This window comes from Synchiropus splendidus, chromosome 18 (genome assembly GCF_027744825.2).
Source record: "Synchiropus splendidus isolate RoL2022-P1 chromosome 18, RoL_Sspl_1.0, whole genome shotgun sequence".
NCBI classification, from domain to species: Eukaryota; Metazoa; Chordata; class Actinopteri; order Syngnathiformes; family Callionymidae; genus Synchiropus; species Synchiropus splendidus.
In genome coordinates this window covers 8,726,069-8,740,106 of record NC_071351.1, presented here as the reverse complement: position 1 = coordinate 8,740,106, position 14,038 = coordinate 8,726,069, and the positions used below count along the sequence as shown (strand labels likewise).

General features: G+C 41.0%; 1 protein-coding gene across 1 annotated transcript; it reads left to right on the top strand.

The window, feature by feature from the left end:
• The first annotated feature begins 316 nt into the window (after nucleotides 1–316).
• gnas (GNAS complex locus) lies at nucleotides 317–13,870 on the top strand. Its single transcript, XM_053849850.1, has 12 exons — nucleotides 317–1,923; nucleotides 3,867–3,939; nucleotides 6,284–6,338; nucleotides 6,921–7,040; nucleotides 8,178–8,275; nucleotides 9,791–9,845; nucleotides 9,920–9,993; nucleotides 10,275–10,333; nucleotides 10,420–10,540; nucleotides 10,968–11,098; nucleotides 11,179–11,246; nucleotides 11,428–13,870. The coding sequence occupies exons 1-12, from the start codon at nucleotides 1,785–1,787 to the stop codon at nucleotides 11,572–11,574; spliced, it is 1,140 nt and encodes a 379-aa protein (XP_053705825.1). The 5' UTR covers nucleotides 317–1,784; the 3' UTR covers nucleotides 11,575–13,870.
• Nucleotides 13,871–14,038: the final 168 nt, after the last annotated feature.

The following is a 14,038-nucleotide window of genomic DNA, read 5'->3' as shown; positions in this document are numbered from 1 at the left end:
AGCTCCAAATTTCCCCCCACACTAGAGGCGTGTTCACATAATCTTTGTATGCAACCAGAAATTGGATAGTAGGGAACCTTTACAAAAATCAGAAGCGTGTGATCATCATCATGACTGTTATGTTCGTCGGTGTTAGTTGTAGGTTGCTGTTTGCTGCAGTTGTTGGTGTAATTGTGCATAATAGTGTTGCTTCCAGGAGTTTGTTTTCCTCACACAGTCTGGTTGTGTTCTTTGAAGAGGGCGCCGTTTCTCCGCACAGCAGCGCCACCGACGCTGCGCGGCGCCCGGGCCACGTGACGAGCCACCGCGGCCTCTCCTTCTCCGCCTTTCTCGGCTCTTTCTTCCCAGGGTTCAATGAGCGCTTCGTGGCCCCACCCCGTCTCTCCTCGGCGCTGTCTATCTCCTCAATGTAGGCTACTATTCTCGGCGAGAGAGAAAGCGAGAGCGAGAAAATAATAACCTCCAAGAATCGCTAATTCCTGTCTTTCACCTTCCACGACCAGCGGCCAGGAGGGGGTTCGGCCTTGGCGGTGGGAATGTGCCGCTACAACAAACCTGTGTCCTATTTTTTGGTGAATGTAAATGCACATGTAGTCTGTAGCCTGTAGCTTGCCTTTCCAGCTCGGATTTTGGAGGAATTTCGGTCCATTGCTGCGTCTACAAATGTACACAAATCGGCCTTTTGTAGGCTCTGAAGACTGATCCTGACAGCGGGGGTTGATTTTTCACCTGCAAGAAGCGTGGATACATTTCGGGTTTTTTTTCACGTCTTGGTCACGTTTTTTGGACCGCTTTTTGTGCTTTCTCTCCGTCTAAAGCCAAACGTCGGATCGTATTCAAGGATTTATCTGGAAGGAAGATCGTCTGTGCGCAGTTTTGGGGGCTCGGTGTGATATGAAGGGCTGATAACACATTTGAGCAACAAAAGCGAGGGGCTGACACAGAAAGAAGGCCTTTGGAGGAGAAAACACAGCGAGGAACAGCCATCATAAATAAGGGAGATCGTTGACTTGTCGAAGGTGGTTCCGGATCCAGCTCCGAAGACAACCCGAGTGAGATCGAGGCTGTTTCTCGTCGATTTGGATCCGAGAATGTGACAACGGAAGCGGTGAAAATATCACACATGTAGCTCTTTTGGGTGTAAATACTCTCCTTCCTCTTGTCCCGTCGGCCCAGACAACCGCCAATGAGACAGAGAAGTAGATAGGAAATGTAAAAATCTACACATGAAGATGTTTATTCTGAAAGGAGACGTGGAGACGAGCCGCCCCAGCGCACCGGCGAGGTTTCATTCGGACACACCGAGTTGGGCTCCTTGTCGCGGGCAGCAGTGAGACGCAAGACCCGGGCTTTTGGAGATGCAAATGAGGCTATTTATTCTGCCTCCGCCTGAGGTGAAACAGCACTATTTGGTGTCTTAACGGACTGTTTGGATTGTAATTCGTAAACTTGGCCGAGGAAGGGTGGAAAAACAGAGCTATCGCGCACATAAAAGAGGGAAAAGCCCGAGGATTCAGCAAACAGAAGACGGCCTCGGTGGCGTCAGCAACAATATCCTGCCCTTTCTCTGACAGCAGAATACCTTTCAAGGACTCATACTTTCAGTTTTGGGCCGGATAATTGGCGTGGATGTGCTTGATACTGCTGCCTAATCTGCAGGTCAAACGACAGATCTAGACCAGCTTATTTATTCCCTGCTTTCAGCCACCACCTCCATCCATTTCTACTTCCACCTCCTCCTTTCTCCTCCCCTGGACCCCTTTTTTCTTTTTTCCTCCTGGAAGATGGGTTGTTTGGGAAACAGCAAGACAGAAGACCAGAGAAATGAGGAAAAGGCACAAAGAGAAGCCAACAAAAAGATAGAGAAGCAACTCCAGAAAGACAAACAAATATACAGAGCAACACATAGATTACTACTTTTAGGTAAGTTCAACTTATTTGTGTATTTACATAACGGTCTGTTTCAAACCTGTTGGATGTCTGCTGCATTTATATTTACATAATCCTCCAGTTCTCCATGTCGGCAGTGGTGTCTACAAAAGCAGCTCCATTCCACGTCTCAAATAAATCAAACCTTCTTGAGCGTCATGATCAGCAAACATATTTTGAAGTCATTATGTAATGTGAAGTGGGCACTAAACCTTGAAAAGTTACCTAAACTTACTATGTTACATAATCTATGGGGTGCATTGCAAGCAAACAAAGTTCTATTATGATGTCACTTCATAAAACATATCCAAGAAGCATTCTGTATGAAGAATGAGGTGTAATGTGTGAGGCCCAACGTGTGTGTCAGACAGTTAACTGGAGGTGGGCTGGGTCTCCACATTACATAAGAGACAAAATAAGACAGTCTGACTTTCTCTGCTCTCACCAGTAAAACTCCTCCTCTGTCATTGCACAGGAGGTCCGTTGTCAAAATCAGTACATTTTCGAAAGAGAAAGTCACCGAAGGTTCATGTTAGAGGTGTTTATATTATGGAGGAAGTTGTGGTGGCTTTAGTGAAGTAAAATAAGGACGGGCCCTACGTGAAAACCAAAACAAAAGAGTTCATTAGGAATAAAGGAAGTAACACAATGCAGCTTTCTAAAAGATTTGGTTTGGAAATGTATAGAATTATTTACTCATAATAGTTTGCCATGCCGTTTACTGGGATGAGATTATTTGTTGGATAGAAGCTCTCACCTATTTTAGGTTCTTTCAACACATCTATTCATGGAAATGTGACAAGAAACAACCAATCTCAGCCTGGTTTCTCCAAATTCAAGGCATGTCTGCTATCATGAGGACGTTGTGTGGTTGAGTTTGGTGCAGTATCATGTGCATGTTCTGATGGTCAGGGATTGGACATGCTCATCAGATGTTCATCATAGGGTTTCTTTGGTAATTCAAGATTAAAATACAAATGCCTGTTACTTATTAAAGATTTTAATGGGTAGGTTAGGTAGAAAAAAAGACATTTGTGATCTACTTTCAAAATCCAAACGTCAACAAAGCCCAATTCTCTGTGATGACTTGGTGATCAGAGTCTGCTGTGAAGGTAGATGTCAGAGTGAATCAGCAAAAGACATGTCAAAGGGACCTGTTGCATAATGGCCCGAATGGTATTTATTTGTATTTGAATTGACAGAAAAATGGATGGATAAAATTAGAAAATCAATGAGAAACTGTTGTGCCCAAGTAAAGCACACTAGAATTTGACTTGTTGGATGTGTACCGACTTCTGGGGATTGCAGAAACATTGACAAGGATCTGATTGTGTTGTCACAAAGAAATAATTCTGTTTAATGTGGTCATTCTACAGTGATAAATGGTGATGTGAAGTTCCTCACCCAGGGCTTTGGAATGATTGAGATATTTTTTTAGCATGCAACGAGAAGGAATTTGGGCTGTGAGGTTTCAATATTATAGTAAGACTTGATTCCGAAATAGTTGACCCAATTATCATTACGTCACATACATGTGGCTTCATAGGTCCCCGACCACTTCCGTATGCGAAATTTACTTTCACAAGACGTCACCTTCATAACAGCAGGGATCATTTCTAAACTGAAAAAAAAATCATGTCATGAATAAAAAAGCCTGCTCTGTTTAAAAGTGGCTGTGATCAAGTCTAAAAATACAATCTTGTGATCATGGTATCCAGTGGAATAATCAGTTTATTTCATAGCCGTTAACATAGAGCCTTGTTTCTGCTTCTGTCGACAATCTTTTTAAAAAGGTTTTGGTAACTTTAGAAGGCTTCCAACATGCATCGATCAAACAAATTGTGCTTGTTGATATGACTGTACATGAGCTATACTCTAAATTTCTGCTGTTTGTCAAAGTTAATGGTGGTTGTTTTTGGTTCTTTTTTCTTCATCAGGAGCTGGTGAGTCAGGAAAAAGCACCATTGTGAAGCAGATGAGGATTCTACACGTGAACGGGTTCAATGCAGAGTAAGTGTGATGAATGTTGAGACGTTTGAGGAGCAAAAGAAGCGGTCACTTGAGTCTCGAGAAGTTTCTGTCAGGAGCTGACAGTCACAACCCAGAAGAGTGCTGCAGTAGTTCTGTATATTGGAATTCCGTTTCGTTGTCAATCTTTGTAGGATGTATATTTTATATGTCTAAATATACATAATAATCATGATCTGACTGAAGAGTAGTTTTGGTGATGTAGCTCTTATCATTCTTTAGCAGGGCATTCATAAATGAAACGCAAAAGTATATATAACTCAATAAAAAGTTAATTCAGAAGGAAACATGTTAATCTTGTTTTATGCCGGTCATTTCCCAAGTCTTGATTTCGACCTGAAAGTTCATCGTTGTGAGGTCATGGTGCATTGTGATTGTGTACATTCCGGTAATGGCAAATTATTGCTCAGATTCTCCTGAAGTGGATAACAGAGCAGGTCATGTGTGATGATCTTCTTCCAACTTCTGTGGCCATATTTCATGTAGAAGGCTTGCTCATATGTGTGCAATACTTTGCATCTCCCAAGTGTTGTTTTCTATTTTTCACGTTGATGACACATCGATTCTGGTTACTTAAACCTTCACCGGTCTTCTGTTTATTAAGGCCACCTTCTTTTGCAGTTTAACTTAAGTTCAGAAACTTATTTCTGAGCAATATTGTTGATTTCCAAACTAATACTTGACGTTGTTGATTCTGCCATTTTTCGGGTCATTCTGACTTGGCTGTTAAAGGTTGAAGCCATGTTCTTTAGTTTGGATTCGGTGCTCAGTTCCTCCAGCTGTGACACTGACTCTGCATGTTTCGGTCCACTGCTTGTTGTAAAGGGTGTGTAAGCATCTTTGCAAGGTTGGGCTAGAAAATCAGCACCTAAGGCCGACAAGAGCGCATGACCCAGCGCATGACTCCACAACACTGAGCTATGTGTGTGAATATACGAGTCTGTTTGTGTGTATGTTGGCTTCCTTTTGTTAACAAGACACGCACACACACACAGCATCATTTGGTAAAACATATGCAACATTTCGTCTTGGGTTTCCTTTTTTATGTTTCATTGTAAGCGACTAAACTAGTTTGTTGTTGTGTAAAATAAGTTGACAGTAGTGACTGATGTGTCAATGCCACACGATAGACATTTAGTGATCTATAAACCTGCTGCCAGATATAAGCCAGAGACCAGACATGAATGTGATTGCAGATTTCTGCAATAGTGCTATTGTAACCTAAATTTCAGAGTCATTGACTTGTGACCAAAAGAATGTCGTGTCTGTTTGTTGCTCTGTGGTTCTTATGTAGTCGCCGTGTGCGCATGTGCTAGTCATTTAAAACTAGTATACGAAATATGGCTTTTTTTGGTGACGATTCATAATGATCTTGTTTATTATGCTGGTCGCATACTTTCAGGAATTAATATTTCAAAATATTGACCATTCACTGTTCTAGTACTGGTGGAACATGTAATGGGGTACTGAAACGAAGGCCTACAGCATATAAAAGTTGTCCGAAGTAATCACTAGTCACTAAATCTGCAGTATTTTGCTGAGTTTTCATAAAGGGCTGACTTGTATCAAAGAAATTACACAGAAGCGCCTTATATTTTGTTGTCAAGCTGCTGTGTAATTCTGGGTCCATTTTGCGATCTCTTTTGGGTGGGTTGATGTGTTCAACTTTCACAGGAAGAGTACCAAAAGTGCCCATGTGATTTGACACCAAACATTCCTTGAGTGTTTTGGAACCTCAAGTATTTCTTGAAATATATTTATGTAATGTGTTGTCCTCAGAAACTCAAGGTTTAGATAGACTAATGGGTTGTCTGGTTGCTTTTATTAGAATGACTTCTGTCAGACAGGGTCTCAGAGTCTGTTACAAATAACACGCAGACATAATTTGACTTCAGCGAGTGCCATTGAAGGTCTGTTTAACTTTTGCTGCTCAAAAACAAACTTGCTGAAACAAATCATGGCGAAACAAACGTCCTGTGTTTTCTGGAATCCATCGAGAGGCTGTGGAGCTTCAGTCAGACACTCCTTGCCTCTTTTTAAAACACGCTGGATCGAAGTAATGTAGTTTATTACCCGACAAACAAGAAAAGTTGTTCTCGCCAAGTGCTTCCACACAACTTGTTGATCCTGTTTAGGGTAATGATACATGTTTGGTAGCTGCTTGCAAAACTGCAGGTTGCAAAAAAAAAAAAAAAAAAAGGTTCATCCATTGCAGGTGCATGAGAATAATATTCAGATTGTCATCCAGCACTATCGCTAGATGAACCTATGACATTTAAGAATCAGTTTCGCTCCGTACTGAATTCTTTATTTTTGTGTTTTTCAGAGAGAAGAAGCAAAAAATCCAGGACATCAAGAATAATATCAAAGAGGCTATTGAGGTAAGTTAATTGAGCTGCTTGAAGTGGTGTTGTTGTGATCAGCCTGATACAAAGTTATCAAGCTTTAAAACAAATTTATAATATCAAAGGTCAAGTTGATCAAGGGTCTGTCAGGGGACATTATATGTTAGTCGAGATGACTTATTGAGTGAGGAAGCAAGCATGTAGCTGACTGTAATAAAATAATCTGATTGAAAATACTATTCCCGATCTTGACTGATCGGACCAATGAGTCAGAGCACCACCTTTCCTGACACATTTGGTAGTTTTATTTTACCTGCTGAACGTCACTGATCCCATTTTAATGACTTGTTGGTGTGGCTTTAAATTCGTTCCAACAATGATTGAATTCACTATGGGTGGAAGTACTCCATCAACAAGCTGTTCCTAAAGAGTTACTGTATAGCGGTTCGGTGAACTGAAGCTCCTTTTTAACCGTATCAGTTGTTACTCTTTACACAGTTATTAATATGAAGTCAATGTTGCGTCCACTGTAGATATGGAAATGACACCCATGATTTTAATGTACTTTGTCACGCATGATTAACACATGCTGTTCCTGTTGTGTTGTTTTTATGGCAGACCATAGTAACAGCTATGAGCACACTGACTCCACCAGTGCAGTTGGCGTGTCCTGAGAACCAGTACCGGATCGACTACATCCTCAACCTTATCAACCAGAAGGACTTTGAGTTTCCATCTGTGAGTAGCAACAGTAACCCACCACACACACACAATGCCTTGCTACAAAACACTGCGATTAAACTGCAGGTGTGTGTATTCTGGATTGCCTCTGTGCTTAAACAGCAACTTAGGTCATTTAATTGGATCAATAGCTTATCTGATCATCTTCTCGTGTTTGTCCTGTCTGATCCCGGTGTATTTACCTAAGTAGAGATAATAGGAGGCGATACTCCAAAAATTCCAGGTGATAATCCCTCGACATGAGTTGTAAACACAGAGTGGTTAACGCCTGTGTGGGTTTGATAGTCTCAGCGGGACTTTTCCATTAACTAATTGCGTGAGCCGAGAGACCGAGTCTACTGTAGAACCACCTGTTGGGATCTGATTAATTCACTTTTCAACTCCAGACAGACGGAGGCAGAAGTTGATTTTCTCACTCATTGGGATTAGATCCAATACATCTGCTGCCACTCTGGGAATTTTATTTCAAACCATGTCACTTTACCGTCAATAACTTGCCTTCGGGGTCATAGTAAACCTTTGATTTTTGGCGATAGTGGAAGTACAATTAGTTTGAAACATGCTCCAGCTTGCTCAAGCCGATTGATGATATGCTATTAAGATATTGGATGGAGTGAGTGTGTCCGTCAGTATCCCTCCGCCCCTATTTACATGTACTGGACATGTACACAGGTTTCACCCAGACACACGTCCACATCATGTGGTGTCAACACAACCCAGAGCTCCTGGTGCCCTCAGACACGCTCAGAGAATGACAGACAAACATGTCCTCTTTGGCTTCTTTTGAAAGGGCTGCTTAAATGTAAAATTCTGACTCTTTACTTTGACTCACACTTCAACTGAGGTTATATATTTACATCAATGTAAGCCTGGGTGGGCTTGATTTTTAACAATATTTTAGGGACCCCCCATCTCTTGCTGCTGCAGTCCATCAGCTGATGCCACAATGTGTTCTTTAACCTACGTGGATCACCTTCAGCAGCTTTGCTTCAGACAACATCAACCTTTAGTGAACATCTGTTAGTGTGACCACCTGTAATGGTACATATAAATATGAGTGATTGTTTGTTACACTTTTTTTAATACTGACCTGAATACTGTCCTGAAAAATTCTTGTACCAATTGTCTCTACAGGAGTTTTACGATCATGCAAAAACACTTTGGCAAGACGAGGGGGTGAAGGTTTGCTTCGAGAGGTCCAACGAGTACCAGCTAATCGACTGTGCACAATAGTAAGTGAACTCCTTCACCGGAAATTGGTTTCAGATTTACACCCTTTATTGTGGAAACTCACCTGAAGACGTTGATTTTCATTTCTACATTTGTGATAATTCAATTTTTATAATGAAACTGCAAAATACAACTCACTTTCCTCTACATTTATTAACATGGAAAATGGACATCATGCTGCATGATATCTATCTATATCTATCTATCTATCTATCTATGTAGATAGATAGATAGATAGATATATAGATATATAGATATAGATAGATATAGACAGGCGGAGGCAGAAGTAACTTTTAAGTGTGTATATATCAACAAAATAAACTGGAATTTGGGATTCGAACAGGCTTCCTGTTCGATTTTTCAACACGTTTATCTAAGAAGTTGTCATCATTCTGGGCTGATCAGTGCATTTTCTTAGCATGTATATACAGTCACGTCTCATCTCCTCAAGATATTTTATTGTCTTGCTCAGAATTTTCTGATGATTACATAAGCACACCACAGATCTGTGGCCGAGAGAGTTCATTGCTATAAACAGCAACATTTAGTTATAATTTTAGAAGCAAGAGGAGGTACAAAGTTAGGACAGAGTATGCTCTGGCTAAATTGCCTTTTTTATGTAACAGCAGCAGTTTGCAGTGTTTGTGAGCAAACATGGCCGAGGCTGAGTCATCAGCGGACCAGAGGATGTGAAAAGAGGGGGGGGAGGGGTGTTTGAAGAAGAGGGGGGCTGTCAATGCTCACTTCTGGTCCTCAAGCGTTTTGTGTGAAGTTAATTTCACCGGGTTCAAATCCTCTTCATGAATCCACGCTGAGAATCTGCCTGCCTGTGGAGAGCAGCCGTGTTAGTGGGGTGGCTGGTTGTGATGGTTCAGTCCAGTCTCGTGTTTCCTCCCTCTCCTCACATGCTGCTCAATATCACTGGCTCATCCATCCCCTCCTCTCCTTTCCTTCCCTCCATCTCTCCCTCTCACTGTCTCTCCTGGAGCTCCTTCAGCCGCACTAGTTTGGGAGATGATAGACTATTAATAGCATCTGTGGTTGGGTCTCCATGGTAACGGTGCTGGAGGCCTGGGCGCTGGGGAGCTATTTTTGAAATCTGCTCGGTAATGTCAGACAGACGCCACTACGCTTTCATTCTCTGTCTCTCCTGCTTCTTTCCCCTTTTCACTCCCCCTCTTTTACCAACACGTGCACTTGTATGGGCACTTGGTTGTCACCCTATTATTAATTCATCTCCACTGCTCTCTCATATACACAATCTTGTTATCTATGGATATACTTCTGCTTACAAGGGTGTCATTCATCAGGCAATAGAAGTCAAATATCTCAACCTACTAATTCATAAATAGTGTTTATTGTTCATCTTGCACAAAAGAATGTATGTGTATGTAGGTACACTGTAATATTTTGCTTCTGTGCATTTTGTTCAGATGAGGATGAAATCTAGCCTTGTTTCTTCTTGTCATCCTTTTGCTTGAAATATTGACGATGAATGTTTATTCTCTGTCCTATAGTTTCCTAGACAAGATTGACATTGTGAAGCAGAGCGACTACACTCCGACTGACCAGGTGGGTGGAGGACATTTGCTGCCCCTCTGTCTCGCAGATCATAGTGGCTTATTTTGTCCCGTTTCTTTGACCAGGATTTGCTCCGGTGCAGAGTTCTGACTTCAGGGATCTTTGAGACACGATTTCAAGTGGACAAAGTTAACTTTCAGTATGTGGATGTGAATTATTGATAAAATCCAGAGGCTGCAGAGAAATAAAACACATTTATATAGCATAAATCTTAGTTTGTTCTGTGAAATTCTACTGTCGTGGTGGTATTTAAAAGCAGTTGAACAACTTTATTTATATCATCTTTTTCTAGACACAATCCTTCACATATGCTTTTTTTTAACCTTAAAAAATCTTTTTGTCCAAGCGAAGTCTCATTGAAATGATTTCACTTCACTAGATGGCAGCATTTCTCATGTTTAAACAATCTTTTTCTCACAGTATGTTTGATGTTGGTGGTCAGAGGGATGAACGCAGAAAATGGATTCAGTGCTTTAACGGTAATTTTTTCAAATCTCAAAACAAACTTTTCACATGTCTTAACTGATGTTTACTGAGCATTTGTTTGTCTGTCTGTGATCCTCAGATGTAACAGCCATCATCTTCGTGGTGGCCAGTAGCAGTTACAACATGGTGATCAGAGAGGACAATCAGACCAACCGTTTACAAGAGGCTCTTAACCTCTTCAAGAACATCTGGAATAACAGGTTTGTTTACATCTCCCTGGCTCGCCCTATTTTAACTGTGTTAATTAGAATGTTTAATTGGTTACACTAGCGTTGCGTCAGAATTATATTCAGCCAGACATATTAAAAACTTAGGGGAGTTTGAGAGGAAAAATGAAAGGACCCACATGGAGATGTTTCATTTATTTCTGCTCTGTATTTTTAAAACGATTGCATAACCAAGTGTGGAGGTTCCTTGGCAACAAACACTGCATTATAGTGATAAAGAGGACTTTATTTAGACTCCCAAATGTCCGAGATCAAACCTGGAGAGACGTGGTGATTACCAACAATCTTGAGTGTTGGGGAAATGTTACGTAACGTTTCTCTCTGCTGTAAAACAATCTTTTTGATGTGTGTTTACTGATATTGAACACAGTAGATTAAAATAATTGTCTGTTCTCCTCAGGTGGCTCCGGACCATTTCTGTCATCTTGTTCCTAAATAAACAGGACCTGCTTGCAGAGAAGGTGCTGGCAGGGAAGTCTAAAATTGAGGAATATTTTCCTGAATTTGCTCGCTACACCACGCCTGATGATGGTGAGTGGCAATTTTGAATTATTTTAATATTGATGGGTAGGTTTGTGCGCCTGGTTTTAAGCTTATGTCCCTTTCTGTAGCGACACCAGAACCTGGAGAAGATCCACGAGTTACAAGGGCAAAATACTTTATAAGAGATGAATTCTTGGTGAGTATCTCTGTTGGTTTTCATAATAATAGTAATAAGAAGAATAAAATAAATCTTAAGTTATTAGAAATGTGAAACAAAGTTCTCCCATTTCTTTAGGTAGTGTAAAGGGTTGTAAACAGATTCATGACTAGTGCATCTCATCTTGAATCTGACCATCTTTAATGTCTTGCATCTCCAGAGGATCAGCACAGCCAGTGGAGATGGAAGACACTATTGCTATCCTCACTTCACCTGCGCTGTTGACACTGAAAACATCCGCCGTGTCTTCAACGACTGTCGAGACATCATCCAGAGGATGCATCTGCGGCAGTACGAGCTCTTGTGATCCAAGAGGGAAGCAGTTCGGCCAAAAAAAAAAAAAAAAGAAAAAAAAAGCGTAAACTAAGAGAAGCCCTGATTCCAGCTTCTCTAATCGCCCCCCCTTTTCCAGAGACAAGTGTGAGCTATTGTGAAGGCCAAAATTAACAAATACAGACACACATGCTAATAGTAAACAAAGCCTAAACTGATGCAAAGTCCTCAACTGCAGTCAACAAGCTGTGTTAATCAATGAGGTACAAGTTGAACCATCTCCACTACTACCTTCAGCTGTTCTCTAAACTTCATGTATCTTTGTCTGTCATCTTTATAACCCTGAGGGTCTCAGTCTGAACTGTAATGCAGTCACGAAGGTTCGGAACTGAAGTACAAGCTGGTAGACTCGGATAACAGTTGTGTTCATTTTCACAACCGCCTTTGACATACACTAACCACCACGAGTCATCGCAGCTCAGATCCATCTCAACTGCATATCCAGGATTTCTACCACGGGATCTAAATACCTGCTTCTTTGGACTGCGCACCCAGTTGAACCTGCTACATCTTGGCCTGACAGTCGTCAAAGAGGTGTGGACTGATTTTTGCTTTGAGATTAAACTGTTCGACTGTGTGACCTTCCACAGTCACCTGGGAGACAAGACTTGGATTGATGCGATGGTGTGGATTTGTGGAAGCATTTTGACGTCCCGGAATGCCTGCACCGAACTGATTCTCCATAAGACTGTTCATGGCGGTGCACGGGGGAGGGGGGGTTTATTATAGAAACAAAAACTTTCATGGAACTTACGAGACAGAGGGGCTGAGAGTTTGCGCCTCCGTACAAAACTATATAAGAGAAATGTCATCATGTCATGATTGATTCTGTCTCCACAGCAGTTTTTGTCTGTGTAGACTTTTGTGCCATTGTGCCCCGTGCGCTTTCTTTCTAAATCTTTGCTCTGTCTTTGTCTCCCCTCATCCTCTCACCTGTTCCTGCTCATGTTGTCGCCACCTCACCCCTCTGTCTATTACCAGTCCTTCCAGATCAACTTTACTTTGCCAGCAGCCCCTCTCCAAAAAATATGAAGTAACCCAGGATTAAAAAAAAAAAAAAAAAAAAAGATAACTGAAACATATTCACGTATGCTGCTTTCTTTTTTTCCTCTTATCCATCTTTTTTCTCTTCCCTGGCCTCTTGCTCCTTTGTTTGTTTGTCTTTATTTTACTTTACTGCTGATCTATTATTCTTGTACAGATTGTAAAATGTATTATTTTGTACAACTTTATTGAAAAAAAAAAAACTTTTAGAAGATCCCTGTGCCTTGATCACGACTGTACGTGTGTTATGAGCTAAAGTGGGTGTCATACTGCGCTGTATAGCTTGGCCAACCCCATTCTCACCACTTTATTTTCTCCCCCTCGTTCAGCCCTCTCCCAGTGAGAGGACGTCCATGCATAGCTTTTCTATTTTGATTTCTCACCTCTCTATCCTCCACTTCCTCTCTTTATGATTTAAATGTCTATTTTTGGATCCATATACCCCAAAAAGATAAATATATGAAATGTATATGGGTTTTAAAAAAGTATTTTATTAGAAATCAAATGAACCTTGACAAATTGTACACTTCATAGTGTGCGTATTGCTATAACTTAAATCCTTTCAACTGAAGTTGTGTTGAGGTGTCTTGTTTTCTCTTCCGTTGAGTAGATTTCTGAAGATGCTAAATGCTGCTTCTTTTCCACATGGATCTATTATTTTGAGACAGGGGTGTCCTCCAAACGTTGCGGGACTGAATCTCCTCTATTTCATTTAAGATGTTTATAACAGTCTGAGCCTTTTGAACAGGAGCTCTAACAAATAAAGGTTTTTTGGTTTCAGACAGTTAAATATCTGTCATTGCACTGACACACCGAACACACCCACAGAGTTGTTGCAGTCGTCGCTGAAATAAAGTTCTTCAGTTTAAGCAAAACACATGACAAGGATGTGTTCACAAACATTAGAATTGTAAAACGCGGACGTATGATGAAAGGGGTAATACAGCTGTTGCTGGATGACAAACTGCTGCCGCTGCAGAGATGATGGTCTACAGAGGGAAAGTTTCATCTCACATCACAAAAACAATCTTGGCTTGTGGCAGTGAAGCTAGTGACATCTCAATTCATGCACCTGAATGTCAGATCTGAAGACTAGGATTTGGGGGAAGTCAAGACGTTGCGAGTTATACAGTCAGACAAATACAAATGAAAAATACAAATTCAAGAACCATTTGTTTTTCTGAGATCAATCAGGTTGCCATCGGATATATCAAAGTGACAAGCATGTGAGGGAAAAACCAGGAACAACACCGTAGTTAACAAGTTAAAAATAAAAATAAAACGTGAATTACATAGTAGATTTCTTAGATGTATGTGTAATAGAGTTTATAAATCCAGTTCTCGAACGGACTGGTTAAGAATAATATGTCAAAAGGAAGCTAAGGCATTTTTAG